This window comes from Heliangelus exortis, chromosome 2 (genome assembly GCF_036169615.1).
Source record: "Heliangelus exortis chromosome 2, bHelExo1.hap1, whole genome shotgun sequence".
Lineage (NCBI taxonomy): Eukaryota > Metazoa > Chordata > Aves > Apodiformes > Trochilidae > Heliangelus > Heliangelus exortis.
The window spans coordinates 26,053,965-26,072,660 of record NC_092423.1 but is presented as its reverse complement, the minus strand read 5'-3'; the positions used below and the strand labels follow the sequence as shown (position 1 = coordinate 26,072,660).

The following is an 18,696-nucleotide window of genomic DNA, read 5'->3' as shown; positions in this document are numbered from 1 at the left end:
TGAAAGAATGGAAGGAGGAGTATGTCTTGTCTTTTTGTCATGAGAGCTCCTAGTGCAGTCCCTAGAAGTAAATTAATCCCTTATGCAGATGTTTGCAGACTGGCTTGTTGGAATTAAAAGAAAAAAAAAAAACAAAACAAAACAAAACCAAACAGTCAGACAATGTAATCTAACAATAAAAAGGAAAACATCAAATACCAAAAATAAAGTTGCTGGGAGGAAAAAGAAAGTTGAGGGTTGAATGCGAGGTTAATGTGAAATTGTTTACTATAAACACAAATAGATGTGACAGTCATTAGTGTCCAAAAAAAAAACCCCAAGGAAGTTTACTTTTTAAGGTAGTTATACCTTGCAAAGGCTAGATTAAAAAAAAATCTCAAGATAGGCTTTCCGGGAAGCTGAAAAAAAAAATAAATTACACACTTGAATGACTTACAAGATTCTGCAGCCAAAATTTACATTGCAAACTGGACAATCATAACCAGAACAGCAACAGAAATAATCCCATTTTGATTTTGCTTGGTTTGGACACTTATTTCTCTACAACAATTGGTAATAAAAGCAGCACCTCTCTGAATTTTTGTATTCATTAGAAACATGCTTCAGTCAATTTATTACTTTTTCAGTGAAAAATGGACTCATACATCTACTTTTCATATGTCTATTGATATGTTAAATCATCAGTGGAACACTATTAATTCTCTTTTTTTGTTCCATTTGAATAGCAATCTCACAATTGTTAATCAGGAGAATCTCAGACATCACAGTAATGAAATCAGAATATAGAGAGGATCTCTGGAGGCAATGCAGGGAGGTAGAAAAATACAGCAAAACCTGTTAGCTATTAAATGTATTATCCTCTTATGATGTAGGCTAGAAATTTTATAGGTATTCTCAGAGAGAAAAAATATATATCTTGAGAACAGCAGACCATATTTTCTACAGACCATATGTAATAGTGCCACTGTCAGGTCCTCAGAATCGATTAAACTTCTTGTGCTACTGAACTGCTTCCATAGTTTTTAATGCATGTAATGGAATCAAAACATCTTGTTTAATTGTTAACCTTTTGATTTCTTATAAAGGGTGAAAGAGGAGAATGTGGATCTCCAGGAATAAAAGGGGAAAGAGTAAGTATGACTTGTATTTGAACTGTTTCACACTGATGAAGATGCATTCACACTTCCGTGTAGTCCTCCTTCTCTTTTAACCTGAAGTGCTGAAGTGACACAAGTGACTATAGATTTTTACCTGTTTTTTACACTCTGAAAGATGGAAGGACAACCTACTCCTAGGTTCCTGTAAGCAGGTTTGTGGCAAACCACTGACTTACAGTTAGAGTTGGTAATTACTACCAATTCTATTGCAATTGATCATTCTCTTGAAGCACACTTTTTGTCTTAACATCCATACTATATTCACCTTTATCAAAGACCAACCTGAAAAGTTTTCAGTTTCAGGAACCTGTTATTTGAGGCATTGAAGGTCAGAATGAGGAAATATTAAAAGAAGCAATATTTTCCAGAAAGAGAAAAGGGCATCAGACTATAATAAAAGTCTGAAGGCTGAGAAAATCAGCCTTGAGATGCTGGAGTTCAAAATGGCAGCAAGTGACTCATAGAAGGCTGAACTATCAATGAAAAAGGAGAAAGAGTTGCATCTCTCAGAGGAATAAGGAAAAGATCAAAACTTCTTTATCCAGGCAATATGTGAAAAATAGCACGAGGTTATGTGAAATGTCTACTGAGATAAAAGGAAGCTGTTCAGAAGTTGGCAAAGAACATAATCAAAGCAGCCAAGAAATCAGAATGTAGAAAACATATGCCAGGGCTGCTGGAAATTTACTTGTTTCATTTCTGTTGAGGACAGTGATGAAAAAAATGTTTGACATCTGCAGAAGTTCAGAGATTGTAGTGGATTATCAACTTCAAGAACTTAGTGAACGAATGAAAATAAGTCACTTCCAGAATTCCCAGCTTCACATTTACAAATGAAGAAAGTAGAACAAAATAATTTGTTTTGTTTTAAGAAGTTTTGATGGACAAAACCATTAGAAACAGAACATACCTGGCCAAATGTATGACAAGTATATTCAGTATTTCAAGGTGGATTTTTAATTTCAGTGATGGATTTTGAAGCATAATTGGCAGTCGTGTTGTCTGACATGGAAATGCTGCATTTTGGACTAATTGAACTGCATCCAGCTGAGGTTTTGATACTGCAGATCTGAGTTTCTCCAAAAGCTGTCCAGACTTGAAGTTCAGCCATTTCATGTTCAGCTTTGAAATAAAAACTGACTCCAATTATACATATGTATTCTACCAGAGGTGGCTAAAATCAAATCAGCTGTTCCTGGTAGCTAAGGAGCCAATGCCAGCAAGTGGAGAACTGTTAAATAATTCTGAATTTGAATTGTTAGGAGAAGACAGTCAGTGGTGAATAGCTGAGTAGGGATCACAGTGACATTTATCAGGGCTAATAGAGGTTTAAAATATCACACTTCTTGAAAAATGCAGCAGTCTCCTTGTGCCTCTGTGTGTGGACATGTTATTTTAAAGAGAAGAAGGAGAAGGAGGAGACCAATAAACTATTTGCTAAGAGCTGTTTTATGTTAGAAATAAATTATAACCTGAACATTGGATCAACTGGGCTTGTAATCCCATAGAATATGCATTTTGGTGACTGAATAGAAAATTGCACAGTAGAAAGATTTGTGAACTATCTTCAGTGATGGTAACTGGTAAGAACTCATTACATGAAGAAATGACAGCTAATGAATTTTTTAAATATGGCATTTTAAGATTTTTTTTAATGTGCTTTTAGAAAAAAATTAAATGATTAGTGTGATTCTTCCCTGCTACTGAATGGGACAGTTACTTGAAGTTATTCTGGTATAAGCATTGCAGCATTTTTTAGAGTTCTGTATCTATTATACTACTAGAAAGTGAATTTAGAGACCTATAGCAAATAACAACTGGTTAATCCTATAGCTAATACATTTAGTAGTCATACACAGTGTTTGTTGTATGTAAAAGGTATTTTAACCAAATATCAAGGATGGGATGTTAGATGCAGTCACTGAATACAGAATGAGAACAGCAGTACTCTGGAGAATAAACTCCCTAGAAAGTGCTTCAACAGAGGCAGCAGTCACTACATGTACACTTCATTTTTCAATACATTAAAGCAGATAATTTGAATTTCCTACTAATCTGATTCTTTAATCTTGTATTTCCTTAGGGTCTGGAAGGTCCTTTTGGCCCTAGGGGACCCCGGGGACCTCAGGTAAGGGAACTAAGAACTTCCAAATAAAAAGAAAACACATTATTTCCTTTAAGTTCTTTCTATGTGCAACCTGTCAGCCCTGTGGAGAGCAGCACGTTTGGTGCATGAGGCACCAAGAGAGCAGAGCCTGGCAAATCTTTGTCTTTTGGAAATAATTTTCAAAGGAAAAGTCTTGGCTGCTGCTCCTGCTACTTAAAGCTACTCAGAGGTGTGTGGCCCACTTGGGCTTTCCAAATGCAGAGCTCTTACCTTTAATGTATAATCATGCCCTGCATTACCCCTACTTGATAAATTCTTCATATTACATGGCAGCATCCACCTGTATCTTGGGAAGCTGTATGCAGTCCTCCTGACATATAAGGCAGCCAGAGAGACTAAAATTTGTTGGAGATATTAAAATCTGCAGTAGTTGTTTAAAAACCTGAGAAATCAGTCAGAGAAAACCTCAATGTTAGTAGGAGCAGAAATTTTTACCACTCTCAGATCAGTGATTATTCCTTTGTTATCTGTGCAGAAGTTCAGATAGTCCTCTTCTTGCTTTACAGTTGCTAAAGAGGGTTGTTCCTGTCTTTGTGTTTTGTACAACCTGTGTAATTTCCATTTAAAAAAATGGTTCTAGATACAAAAAGGTCTGCTGTATGGAACAGAGATATCAGATACCAGCCTCATAGCAGACCCATAGGTACTGTGGACTGATGATGAAGCAGTTTCCTGCTTTACAGGGCCTAATTTTTGGTTATATGAAAGAAAGCATATGAAAGAAAGGGTAACAGAAACTTATGGCATGGTATTAGGAGTCATAAATGCCATTTTCAATGCTTTAAAATTAGGGTTTTCTTCTTTCCTTTTCCTTGTTGACGGACATGCAATAATGCTACAAATTTATTAATTTACTGGTTTTGCTCCACTAACTCTGTCTGGTAAACAAATAGTAAAGATGTCACCTGTGCTCCAAAAGATGATATTTATTTATTCTTGTTTATTAAAAAATGGAAGTACATGGAATCTTAAAGATTTTTGGTCAGTTTTGACAGGAATTAATGAGACAAATCAGATCATCAGCAATTCACTACATAAATTCAACTCTACATGCAATATATGTTCAGTTTTGCACACTTGGTAAAATAGCAGCTGCTGTTGCAAGTCAAGCCATCTCTAAATTCTCATACAATGACATAACCTGATTATTTTAAGGCAATTTTTTTTTTTTTTTCCAATACAGCATCACCACAATTGCTCCTGCATTATCTCAGTTTTGAGCTTTAGTAGGATGGTCTACACTCAATTGACATTTGAAATGGTCATTTAAAACTAATAATCCCAACTTCTGGAGAACGTAAACAGCTGAATGTACCACTGTTCAAGAAGACTAATCAGTCAATGGTTAGAAGCTTTTAGTTTAATTCTGAGCTATGAGGACTAAGCAGTTAGCATGAGAACTATAACCTACTTAAAGACCAAAAGGAAGATAGCATGTGATGAGTGTGATTTATTTTAAGTATTTATATTAACAGATTATATTATATATTTCTGTCTTTGCACACCCTTCCTCAAGCACATACCTGACTGCTGGGACATTTGTCCATCTTACATCATGATCATAATTTTTTCCTCAGTTTATAGAAATGTGCATTTTTAAAGCCTCTTTTGGAAATGCTTTTCAAGTACTGGGATTTTAAGGACGAGTTTTGTTTCTTTATATGAGACTGAGACACTAAAAGAATAAAGTAGAGTTTGCTTCTTTTGAAAATTGTGTGAGGGAACACAATGGTTGTCGTGATGGCAGGGAGTTAAAATTATGTCAGCTCATTACTAGAGGTGTGAGGAAAGCTATTTCTAACAAATGGAATTTAATAGGATGTGACAGCTTCATGTATGTGCTTGGGCAGAGGGAATATGATAAAGTCAGGAGCAGGAGGAGAAAGGAATCGCAGTCTTAAGATAAATAGATGCACTTCACATGGTGTAGTAAGGTATTAACAATACTCAGTGTGCTGGACATTTTTCCAGATGTGACATAGAAAACTCTTGTCCTTCTGAGCTCAGCATTAAGCCACATTTTACTGTGCCCTGTTAAGGCCAATTTCAAAATAAAATACATGCAACTCATTGTATACTTTGGCTTTCATGTAGGGTATCAGTGGACCTCCAGGTGAGCCAGGCCCAAAAGGCATTCAAGGAAGTAAGGTAAGATGTAGTTGTTTATGTGCAGATGTTATTTAGATGAAGAATGAGTTTGCAACCCGGTGTAGGTTCTTCATACTCTACTATCCTTTTTCTTCAGCAGTTTTTTGTTGATGTCCTTAGCACAGCAGCCATGTACACCACCTGCTTGGTGAACCATAATGTCATTATGTTCTGAAGGCTTTGCATTGTTGGCACATCCAGCTGGTTCTCCATCTGGGTCTCTGAGAGCGTTTTGTAGGACCACAAGAGAGTGCTACAAAAAACCAGCCTGGAGTCACAGCAATTAGGTTGGACTTTAAATCACTTGAATAGGTCTTGGCTTCTGCCATCACTTGGGAAGTTTTTTATGGAATAGTTTTGACTCAAATGCTTTGTGTTTACAGATTTTAAGTAGTCCTAGGTAGTGGTTATAAAATATTTAGATTGAGTCTTAAAAGTCATTTTTAATTACTTGCAAAATCTCAAGACACTTTTGAAATTGGTAAAGGTGTAAGATTTGATGATGCTTAATGCCATATTTGTTTTTAAAATACATCATTTAGACTTAGTGACTACAGCTTGTGAAACAAGATCAGCTGGATAAAGTATCTGATTAATTTTGGCAGCCTAGGTTTAGGTTTGCAAAGCCTTGAGGAGTTGCTCTATGTGAATACAGTTTTCTTGCCCATGGGCCACCTTTGTTCCATACAGAAAGATCTTCCAGGTACCAGTTTGAACTAATGGCAAAGATCTGCCCCACAGGCTTATTGATAGCCTGGTTAATACAATACCATATCTAAGTTAAACAAGGTAACAAAATTCACACAAAGCAATCTGCCAAAGATGCGATATTTAAACATTTATGTTTTGTTTCTTAGGTAGCAATTGCATTCGAAGATTCACAGAAATAAATTTAGATATAGGAAATGTTTATCGTAAAAAGTTTGGAATGCTGGCATTCATCATGATTTTCTTCTTCCTGACAAGTGCTTTTTCATACTTCTAACTTCCCAAGAAAATGCTTGATTAGGAAAGCAGCTACAGAATATTTCAAAAGTGGGGAAATAAAGAGGATGATGGGTCTGAAAGAAGTTATTCATATATCTGGTGAAAAATTCATGCTTCTCTTTAACGTCAGCACAGAAAATGACAGTAATTTTTTAATCTGTCATTTCACACTGATGAGTCCAAGATACACTTACAGATACTTTTATTATACAGTAAAATGTATTTGTTGAATGTTTTTTGTCCTCTTGTGTCAGCATCTTCACACACTTTCATGTCTGTAAAACACATGCAGCTCTCTCTATAATTCATATAACTGGATATAATATTTTTGGTCTCTTGTTACACTTAGCTGCAGATTTGTGTATAAACAAGGAAGAATGTTCCCTCTTTTTTCAGTTTCCAACTTTGCAACCTTCAGTTTAAAGTGTCTAGCCAAGGTTTTTTTCAGGCTCAGATATCCACTATAATAAAAATATTTCCAGACAAGTTTAATTAATACACTTAGGTAATCATACTTAAGGTGTATAACAGAAACATACATATATTTAGAGGTTATCTCTTGCCTATACCTAGTGCTAAAACTAACCTTTGGCATTTGGGAGCTTATTTGAAATGAGTGAAAAATTTGTTAATGATCAGTACAGATAATCAGTGGTTGTCCACAGCTTAATAAACACCCATTCAATTAGTAAAAGTCAAGGCCTTTTGCTTCAGACACAAAGCAGTCTTTCCATATCTTTTGTCCTACTATAGGATTATTCAATCGCTCTTTTAAAATCAGTTTTCATGACACATAACACAATGTCTCTGAAAAGTGGCAGTTATTTATAACTTCCTTGGATAAAAGTCTATTCTTAGTTCAGTTCCTTATAACCCTGGCCTTTCCATGTGAATAGTTTCTGCTTTTTGAGCAGGATCTGGTGACTTCACTGCAGTTCAGCAGAGCTAAAGGCAGTTGCATGGCATGGCATGTGACATAACACAGCACACTGCCACCAGACACTTTCATTCATTGTTACAGGGCCATGTTGGGGTTTGGAAGAGGAGATTCAGTTCCCCAAACTCCTAACTCCAGATCAAGCTGAGCCTCCAGATGTTTTGGGTCTCATTTTTGAAGTCTACAGCTCAGTCATATATTTGGCCAGCTCAGTCCATCCCATCCCACACCTCTGCTGGGTGCTGCTGTGCCCCTTCTCTCACTTTGCAGGGCCAGCAGCAGACAGAGCTGAGGACAGTGTCCTCTGTGTGTTGCCTTGGTGCTGCTGGCTCTTGGCAGCCACTAGCAGGAAAGGGATGGTGTCAGTGTAACTTCAACTCATTTATTTTGGCTTGTCTGAAGCAAGGTAGCGTGGAGTCCATGGAGCCCAACAAATTCCTTAAAAGAACTTTTCACACCTTACTTCTTCTGTTAGCCATATGCATTTCTTATTTTCTCAGTGTGAAGTCTTACTGGCTGCACAATACTGTGCTTCCCTCCCTTGTTGTGATATTGCTTTATCATATTTACCCAGAAATGAATGGAATCTCTCTCAGAGTCTCGCTGCCTGCAATGTTGAGCTTCCCACTGACTACAGCAGGAGCCCAGCCAGCCTGCTTCCATGTAGGCATCTAAGTTTAGGAGTGATCATATGGACCCAAGGCACCTCTTAAAGTCTTTCTTACGCACTTCACAGTCAGACCTTATCTTAAATAATCTCTTTAGTATACAAACAAACTTCATCACTTTGCTTTCACCCTTTTTTCGAATCATGTACATGTCCAACAACCTATACCCTGCACAGAATGCAGCTCAGCACAAAAAAATAAACCCAGTTTTTGCTACTGAGCAAACTTTTAAAAACTTTATTTGCGTTTCTGCAAAGTTACAACACTGCAAGAACATCTCAATAGGTTCCTCACCATAAATTCAAACCTACTTAATGAAGAGGTTGATGCACATAAAATTTGGATTCTGGTTCTACAAAAAATGAAAACGCATGTCAAATTACTTTATATTATTATTGACTTACCCAACTAAATATATTTCCATTAAACCAAATGCTGAACTTCAATGATAACATTGAAGCTACAGCATACTGTAAAGCAGAACATCCTTAAGAGAAAAATATTGGATAGTAACAGGACATTTTGCTCAAGCACTGATACAAATTGGGAACTGGCCATTTTCACTGTGTATCTCCTGCCTTCTTCAAGCAGTCAACTTGGTCCTGTTCCCCAGCCATAACCTAAGCAAAGGATTTTTCTGGTTTTTTTTCTGTTTTACTTACTTTCTGTTGCATTTGAAAATGTTTCAATAGAAAGATGTTAAATTTACAGATGAAAAAATGATATTGTTAAAGCTAAATTCTATGTTGCTTTCTCTTTTCTTAGCATACAAAGAAAAAAATTCAATTCACAGCTGTGCTTTATGTTTTCGTAGATGTTTGCTTCCCTTTAATGCATTCTTCAGCTTTATCATCCACCACATGCTATCTGCATTGTAATATAAAACAAAAACTTGAATCAAAGTGTACCATATGCCTCATTCAGCTATCAAATATGTAAAGAAAATGACAAAAACCCATAGGAAAAAATATTGTAGCTTTTTTAAATATCAAATTATTTAATTGAATATGCAGAACATCAATTTATAACCCTGAAACTAAGGCAGAGACACTCAACTGTTGTTAAACAGCAGCATATAGGAGCAAGGAACTCTGCATTTGTGTTTCTTTCCATACTAAGAATGTGAGGATGGCCCAAAATATGATTTTGCTGACTGATGCAACCATTTCCAAGAATCCAGAGGACACCATGTCACTTAGAGAAAGATTAAAGGCACCAGAAACAGAAAGCTGGCAAAGAGAAAAGCCGTGCCACTCAGGCATAGCCTGTGGTCCACCCATGAAGAAGTGGGGAAAGGGAAGTACTTAGGGTTATCATTTCAGAAGTAACATTGGGTTTGTGTATTTAAACCCTTTGACCATGTACTAGAACAATCCTGGAAACCATGATATATTCATGGGAAGACTGAAAACAACACATTCCCAAAAGCCACTGCTATACTAAGAAACTTCCTGGGAAAATTAATTTGCATAAAAATTTTTCACATGTCCGTGTAGCAAGAGGACAAGGGAAAATGGTTTAAAATTTGAAGAGGAGAGATTTAGGTTAAACATTAGGAAAAAATTCTTTCCTGTGATGGTGATGAGACACTGGCACAGGTTGCCCAGGGAAGTTGTGGCTGCCTCCTCCCTGGCAGTGTTCAAGGCCAGGTTGGATGGGATGGGAACAACCTGGTCTGGTGGGAGGTGTCCCTGCCCATGCAGGGGGGTTGGAACTGGATGATCTTTAAGGTCCCTTCCAACCCTGGCCATTCAAAGGAAATTAATTCTGAATTAAAGTTGTATGAACAGACTTGTATTCAAACTTTTAAGGAAACAGTTAAATCTGAATGTAAGTATTCAAAGCAGTTATTCCCGTAAAAACATCTTGGGATAATCCTGTAAATAATCCATCATCGCATATTTCCCTGAAAATGTGTCCCAGAATGAACTGCTAAGGGATCCTGCTTCTTCTGATGACTTTTAAATTCTTTCCTTACTTATGTGGCAAGCTACAGCTTTCCCAGAAGACTGAAAAATCCAATTTCTTGTAAAGAAATATACGAGGTACCTCAGCTAGAGTAGAAATACAAAATAAAAATAATAACTAATATCTTTTAAATAAAAATGTATTAATTTCCATTGCTTTTGCCAGCTTTTACTTAAAGATAAAACCATTACATTTGTAAGATTATTTTTTCCTATAGCTTAGTCATTATCACATTATGGACTGAACTACTGTCATTGTGTTCCTTGGAGTATGTATGTGTTATGAAAAGCAACCATTTGAAAGGAAGAATACATTTTATTATTTTTTACTATTTTATTGGCACTAACTGGTAGTAGTCATCATTACATAACAAAACTGTTTTTTGGAGGGTTGACTGTTCCAAGCTTAAAATGGTACAGTTTAAATATGTGAAAATATTAATCTCAGATCAAGTGTAATTTTCCTTCCCATTGCTCTAGCTGGTATTAGCTGCCATCTGAAGGCAAATCCCAATAGGGAGAGAAAAAAGAATTTGAGCAAAGTGTTAGACAAAGAAAACAATTACAAAGATGCCACTTTGGAAAACAGGTGTTTCCCTCTACATGTAGAGATAATGATATTATTGCCAGCACTTCTTGATTTAAAAGAAATTACACATTGCCTTTGCCACCAAGACCAGTGAAGATAAAATTCAGGCTCCCTAATAGCCAGAAGAAGTTTGAAATATTCCACTTTTTGCATGATGCCTGTCAGAAGGTGGGTCTCTCTGTTACTATTCAAACATCCTATGCTGTCAGTGAGAAAGTGTTTAAGAGAACAAAATTCTCACTGTGTAATATTTTAATCATGATTTAGGCAAGACCTTCTGGAAAAACATGGACTTCAGTGGGACTCCCATCTGCAGGAAGGGCTGTGCATGTATCAGTAGAGCTCTGTTATGTGGGGGAATTTGGGAAGGAGCAAATGATTTGCACTAAGAAGCATCCCTCAGAGTTACTCTGGGAACTTCCTTGGGAAGTTCTGTCAGGGACTGTCAGAAACAGATACAAAGCATAATGTCCATTTGGAGGAAAAAGTTGGAAGACACTTTCCAAACACAACAAAAGGAATTGGTTTATGGTTTCAGCGAGAAAAAAGCTGAGGGAGTGCCAAATTATTGGATAAAGTCAGAAACAAAGATATTGCAAAGAATCAATGTATTTGTTATCTTTCATGTTGCATATGAAATAATGACTTTATAACAATATTATCTATCCTAGTAAATTGTATGGCCAGGATATTGACCCTGCTCCTAATCTACACAGTTATCCCTAACATAGGGAGGGCTTTGTTGTTTGGGTTTTTTTGTTTGTTTGTTTGTTTTTTTGGGTTTTTTTTGTTTGACTGTTTTTTTTTTTGTTTTTAACTTTTCAAATGTATTTCTATAACCCTCTAAATAAGGTTCCATTTGCATAATAGTTTCTTTCCATTTTTTTTCATCTAGGGAGAGCAAGGCCCTTTAGGTCCCTATGGTCCTCCAGGACTCCCTGGTGTTGGACAGCCAGGTCCAAAGGTAAGTATTAGTAACATACCTCTAAAAGTGCTACCTGTGGGCACTTATTTTTGGAAGAAAGGTCTCATCTGCTGTTTTATCAAACTCAGACTCCCCTAACCTAAGTGTAAAATTGATACAGTATTGAACCTAAACCATACAGAAGTCTTGTGTGGCTCAGAAACGAGTAATAGGTCATGTAAAAGAAGCAACACTGGGTCATTCCAGAAGGGAAAATAGTTTATGATGAAGGAATGTCACTCCCAGTCTCTGTACTACTCTGGGGAGAGATAAAAATCCTCTGTGCTCTTATCTTTGAAGCAAAGATTCCTCAGTAAACTGGAGGAATTGTGAAAATTATGACAACCTATAAACAGGAGCTCCAGAAACTATGTGGCTCCTGGAGTTCCCTTGCAATCCCATACTCCACTGAAGAAGGCTTCAGTTTGAGTGCCTAGATAAAGGCTATGGAGAGGATCCCTCATCCCTGAGATTTCCTGCTTCATGGTTGGGTTGTACTGCAAGGAAATGTAGCCTGACTTTGCTCCCTCATCCCTTTCACCTCTCAGGTCCTACACTTAGCAGTTACCCCCATGCAAAGTGGTGTCATTTAGCTCTCCAAGTATTAATCAAGAGGTACTTCAATATATTTCTAAATTCTTACTTATGCTTTTTTTTTTTACATCAGAAGATGTTACACATTTGATTTCAGACCTTTCTGGTGACATCGAGTCATCTATATGTAAATGTTCTTATGCTTTTTGAAAGCATTGAATTGAATTAGAACTTAACTTTCTAATACTCTTTTTCACAAGGGTGCTCGAGGTCAAGAAGGTAAAACAGGATTCCCAGGACCTCCTGGAATTGGTGAGCCAGGATTACCTGTAAGTCAGTGATATATGTATTGGAAAAATAACAAAATAAATCCTAGTGAGCATCATTGATTGACAGCACCTATTTTGGCTGCTGATACCATAAACCACCTTGTATGTAGAGTGGAGAATTTTTTTCAGCTATGTCATCCCAGTATTGATGCAGTAACTGCAAGTGACTTGCTCAGGAAGGAAGATAAAGACATATCCAAATAAATTTTGGGTAAATAAATTGCTTGGTCCACATGAGTAGAATTACAGTATCCAATAGAAGGGCATGGAGTTATGTATAAATAGCTTTTTTGAGCTACTTGTTTGAGGTGAGGATGATATATAAAAATCATCTAAAATAAATTTTTAAGAAGATTTTAAAATCAGATGTTAAGAAGATGCAAATCCAAGAGCTGAGCCATTCCTCAACTCCTCTGTGCAATTTGGATTGTGTCAAAAACAGACTACAATGATATGCTTTTAATTATATCTTTGTCTTTTGGATAACAGAGCATTAGCAAGCTTTTTGTAACATTGATTTAGTGCTCTTTTTTCCCTGAAATGTATAAAATATATGGTTTTCCTGTGTATTTCATTAAGGTCTCAGAGACTGTTAACTAAGGAGACTTGAATATGGATGGGTGTTATATTAATTCTAATGGTATTTTTTGAAAGCAGTTGAAGAAGAGTAGTTTTCTGACAAAAAATGACTTTTTTGCTTAATCAAGATTAGTCTTAAAAGCCATTGGTTATAAATAATGAAAGATAGCTAAATTTTGTGGAAGCGTGGAAAGTATTACAAAAATAATTATTCCTGAACTTGTTTAAAAACCAAATTGACATTGTCTAATTTTGTATGTTTAACCTGCCATTTTGTATGAAAAAAACTTACCTTCAAATTAATAATTTTCATTATGAAAATAATGAAATTGTATTGAATTTTAGGTAATAAGTTTCACAGTGGTTAAGGTATTTGTAAAAAATTAATCTACAGGTTAATTTGAGTTTTAAGAGTACATTAATTAATTTTAGGAGATATTAATTCTGTAATTCACACTATTTCAATATTAGCTTGTTTAAACTAAATCCTCCAATTAGTTGTTGCTATACTTCATTTTGATAGTCTGGGCTCAGCCAGTGTCATAACAGTTGCAAGAATTTATCCTAGAAAGTTAATAAATAATGTTCCAATAAAAAAATGGAACTGCAGATACAGACTAAATATAGTTTTCTTTTCCTACAGGGACCACGTGGCCCAGATGGTCTGCCAGGTGAGAAAGGTCCACCAGGAGAGGGAATTCAAGGCCAAAAGGTAGTTTTATGGAAATTATGTTGTATAATATTATGGGGCAAATTTGCAATACTTTTATTTAAAGGTCACTGATCATTCCACTGTTGACTGATGGATCTTGGTCTTCTGAATCACTGTGCTCTCTGAATATCCCTCCAAGTTCAGAAACTCTTAATGAAGATAAAAAACAAAAGAGTTTTATAGTCCCCCTAACAGTAGAGAGAACTGAAATAGTGATTTTTCTTATTTGTGTGTTTAATAAGAAATCTTATTTTGGTAGCATCAATGGGACAAATTGTCTTCTGAAAAAATACTTAGCTATTTATGTTCTGTATTGGAAGAAAACATTCAGGAACTGTTTTCGTTCTATCAGCATTTTTGAAAATAAAAGATGGGTCATATGAGTCTCTATGGACAGTTATATCATTCAGAGCACTTGCTAGGTTAATATATGTGTACATTCCTTTTTTTAAAAATAAGTACAAAATTTATCATTAATTCACAACTGGGCTTCCCATCAAAATCCCTCTTTTTTAATGGCCTCAAGATTCTCAAGAGCCTTGAACTACCAGGAGAAGGAGATTTTTCTTCCTTTTATGGAAAAGATGTTACTCATGTCCTTGCAAAAGGTTCTGAATTGCCCTCTCCAGCTGATAAAAGTATTATTGCATTTTCAAAATGTATCTTCCTTTTTCCTACTATTTCATGTTCTCCTTTTCAAGTCTTGTCTTCAACCAGACAATGAATGCAGATGGAGCATGTCATGAATTGTAACTGAACTGCTTTTCTCTAGTTCTGATGAGACCATTTACTGTTTATTTGTTTGTTTCTGAAGGAATACTTCTTTTCCTCATTATCCACATTGTGATGACCAGTTTGTCTAGGGTGGTGTTCTGTATAAATTCCCAAATACAGTTACAAAACTGTGAAATATTTCCAGGGTGAAAAAGGTTCTGAAGGTGCATCTGGTCCTCCTGGACTGCCAGGTCAACAAATCAAGGGTGACAAGGTGAGACACAGAGTATTTTTCTATTCATATCTACAGTTAATTATATTTAGTTAAATTAATGATTCACACAGTATCACAACAATAGAAGGTATATTTTTCCTGGAATCTGAGGAGGAGCTGTGCTACACTGCTCCATGCATCTTCATGGAGCTGCACTCATCTGTACAAGCAGCTGAGCCTGTTAACTGAGAGTACTAAGGACTATTCTATGCAGCTGGAAGTATGAGGGAGGAAATTGACTTTTTTTTCCTCTTAAATTCATTTCAGAACTATTTTATTTACACTATTTTGAATTTTATTTAAAGTCAGGTTTTTTTTTTAATTTGTAAAACTCCGAGTCATCTAATCTAATGGACCTGGAGCAGGCAAAGGAGCACTGTGGCTTTTGAAATTTGTTAGCTTTTTGGCGCCCGGTTCCCCAAAAAGGGGTCCAGAACAATTTTAATTCCCTTGGCCTGAAGAGATGCCAACCTGTATTTTGCACATCTCTAGAGACTGCCTGGTGCAGCATGCCCAGATGTCCTACAGACCAGAGGGGATGATTCTGGGTCCTCTTGTGATTTACTGTCACTGCCCTCTTCTTCCCCTTGTTGCTTTCCTCCTGCTCTCCTCCTTGCTCCCCACTCAGCTTCAGTGAAAGGAGAGAAGAGCAATCCCACCCAAAGTTGCTGACAGCTTCATGGATGTGGGAAGCTTAACTTGGACTTATCTCCCTGTCCAGTCAAGTGGCTCTCCAAAATCTTCAGAGTGATATAAGTGATGTGTTCTGATTTGGCCTGAGAGAGATACACTTGGTAAGCACCTGAGATCATCTTCCCAAGGCCTGAGTTAGAGGAAGATGAGTCTCCTGTGTAGGAAGGAGTCATCATATTCCCAGGTCTGTGTAGGAAAAATGGAGCAACGGCCAGGACAGTAGGCACTTGGGAACGTTTCAGTAAATAAGTTTTTGTGGCATAAGTAAAATGAATATTTTTTTTTATTTCTAGGGACTGGTATCACACATTCTTGACAGCTTCTTGGGTCTGTGCCACTTCCAATACCCACATGACCTCCCCATATTCCTTTATTCCCATAATTCCCTCTGCCAGAATTCCTCTATTCCCTCCCCGAGTGGTGTACAATGCTATTACAATACCACTTAGCAAAGATTTTTTTATATTCTCTCTAGCTCTTCCATGTACACTTGGAAGTTTTTCTTCTGCATATTATGCAAGAATCTGTGTTTATTTCTGTAAAAGAAAATATTTAAAATTAATCTCACTGTGTAAAGGTAAACCATGAATCATCCGATGTTATAAATGAAGAGTTTGTGGGTAGGAAAGTGGTTTTTTTTATTATATCTATTGCCATAGGCAGAATTTCAGGTATTCCAAACACATTTAACTCAAATAGAAGCAGCAGACTTCCAAGATTATACAGCCTGGGGACTGCTGCTCTATGTTTAAATATGTTAATCAGGCAGCATGGACTATTGCAATTTAGCTTTTGGCAATACTTTTTGTATAGGGTGAACAAGGCCAAGTAGGACCACAGGGCCCAGCAGGACCACCAGGAATAGGCAATCCAGGAAGCCAGGTGAGTCTACATTTTGGACATGTGGTGAGCATTTGCATATAGATTTCATTTAATACTTAATCAGAACTCTAATCTAATGTGAAGACTGAAAAAATGTCAGTGCTTTTTTTCATTTTAAAAAGTATCATACTAAGACAAAGCTTCTAAATATCTGACTTAAAGGGTCTTAGAATCAAGCAAACAGAAATTTGGTCTAATGTGCATTTGCATAGGAGATAAATAAGATGTGTTGCTTGGCTGATGAAGTATTATAAATAAGGTTTTCACAAGTTGAGTATCCACCACTTCTGAATTTCAAGCTCCTTAAAGCATGAATACAGCCTTTAAAGTTGGATACAGAAAAACTGAAGCATCCCAAAAGGCCTTTTGGGTTTCGTTTTTTTTAGAAAGAAGGTCCAAGTTCATGCTCCCACCATAGTATTGCAATGAATCAGGACTTAGATGGAGATACTCAGATATTTCCTGTTTCTTTTCTCCCTAAACAGTAATTCTCATTACACTTGGATACGTCAGTGAAATCTGCAGAATAGTGACAAAGGAAAAATAAAATAAAGACCTCAGGACTAAGCCTGAGGTCAGGCAAGCAAATTGTTTTCTTTTAAAGATAGAATAAAATTGTTATTAATTGAAAGATGGACATGTGATGAATGTGAGATATGGAAGAGTGTCATGCACTAACTCATTGGTATTGCTTTGTAGGGTATACAGGGTCCACAAGGAAACCCTGGGGCAAAAGGATCTAAAGGTTTTGGTCTGCCAGGTCCAAAGGTAATAATCCAGACATTATGTTTAAAAAATAGCACCAGAAAGAAATAACAAGCAATGTACCTTTGTCAGTCTTCTCAAGATTATGTTTGATGAGATGAAAATATAGCTTTTTACTGCTTATAATCACCTTTGAATCTTGGAGGGAAATCCACCCATGTTATCAAGGTGTTCCCCAAATGGAGCATATGGCTTCTTCATGATCCCCTAAGATTTGTGAAGGTAGATTTTAGTTTTAGTAGGAAGAGGATACTTTTCCCAGAAAAAGTATTTTTAAAAGCAAAATTGAAAAATTGAATTCCTATTTCTTTAACTGTTTTAGAACCACTAAAAATTATGAGGGTAAAATTTCCTCTTAAGTAGAAGTTCTGATTTTTCTTTATTTGAGCTCGCTTTCCATCTAGTGACCTAAGAGGTTTTGATATAATATTATAAAGTGAAGAACAAAATTTATTAACATAAAAAGTAGCAAGTTGACACTTAGACTTTCTGTATCCACTGGAGAGTTAAAATAGATGCAACCTTGCATTTTGCTGAGGTTTTTAAAGAACAAAAATTTCCAGTTTAGAATTGCTTGGCTGAAAATTTGACCACTTAGAATCATAGAATATCTCAAGTTGGAAAGATGATCCATAAGGATCATCAAGTCCACATCTTTGTGTGAAACAGTTAGTGAAATAGTGCAAGTAATGGATGAAGCTAAAGTGTGTTCCTCCCTTAAACAAAACACTTTTTTTTACTAGGGTCAACCGGGTGAACCCGGACAAAAAGGAGAACCAGGACTTCCAGGAATTGGTGTACGGGGACTGAAAGTGAGCCTGGTTTTATTTTAACTGCTCCTTACAGGATCTTCTAATACTCTCTCTAGTTGCTGATAAACTAAGTAGAAGATATTTTGGTATAAATTGACTATGACTAAAATTGGAAGACATTTCAGTGAGAGATATTCACTCAACTTGACAATTTTAGCTTCTAAACTCAAAGTGCTGCACTAGACTTCCCACCTTTTCTCCTAAAATCCTGACAGCAGCCACAACTGGAGCAGATTATCCCCTATCATTTCTAAGCTATTTCCAAGGCCTGTTAGAAACGTTGCAACCCCTGTTCCTCTTCAATGATTTGAAAAAAAACCAGACTATGTGACACTGGTGGTCATGCTGTCTGCATATTAGAAGGGTAGAACACTTGGTGCTTTGCCTTCACCTTCACCTGACATTTTGAAGACTGTCTGCTGTGTCCTTCATCATTTAAGTAGGGCTTCCAAAATTTTGGGTAAGATGACAGAGCTATCTTGGTTTTGGTGATTTTTCCTGGGATCATGGGAGAATCACTTGGCAGGATTGGTTCCAGCTCTTTGTGGTAGATCTTAAAAGTAATGCCTAGACCAATCTGTACAACCAGCAAGGTGTCAGTCTCTGGTCAACAGCTCCATTTACATGTTTTTGACTGACTGTTTCATAAGTAAGTCCCAGATGCTTGACTTTGCAAGTCAATTGCATTTCTATCATACTGTTATTGTGCACAGAATAACAAGCAGTATTCAATCATGTTTTTACTCATGGAATAAAAGTATATCTATTTAATACAAAATCAAGATTTAAGAATCAGGTGGGGAGCTTGGAAAGAAATT

The 18,696-nt window shown here is 36.4% G+C and overlaps 1 protein-coding gene across 1 annotated transcript in view; it reads left to right on the top strand.

Moving 5' to 3' along the window:
* Nucleotides 1-18,696, top strand: part of COL28A1 (collagen type XXVIII alpha 1 chain) — a 55,513-nt gene that overhangs the window by 6,300 nt on the left and 30,517 nt on the right. The window contains exons 9-18 of the mRNA XM_071735298.1: nucleotides 1,086-1,130; nucleotides 3,241-3,285; nucleotides 5,419-5,472; nucleotides 11,516-11,584; nucleotides 12,379-12,447; nucleotides 13,670-13,738; nucleotides 14,658-14,726; nucleotides 16,233-16,301; nucleotides 17,001-17,069; nucleotides 17,810-17,878. Of these exons, the coding sequence (XP_071591399.1) occupies nucleotides 1,086-1,130; nucleotides 3,241-3,285; nucleotides 5,419-5,472; nucleotides 11,516-11,584; nucleotides 12,379-12,447; nucleotides 13,670-13,738; nucleotides 14,658-14,726; nucleotides 16,233-16,301; nucleotides 17,001-17,069; nucleotides 17,810-17,878 (627 nt within the window). The remainder of the gene's footprint in view (nucleotides 1-1,085; nucleotides 1,131-3,240; nucleotides 3,286-5,418; nucleotides 5,473-11,515; nucleotides 11,585-12,378; nucleotides 12,448-13,669; nucleotides 13,739-14,657; nucleotides 14,727-16,232; nucleotides 16,302-17,000; nucleotides 17,070-17,809; nucleotides 17,879-18,696) is intronic.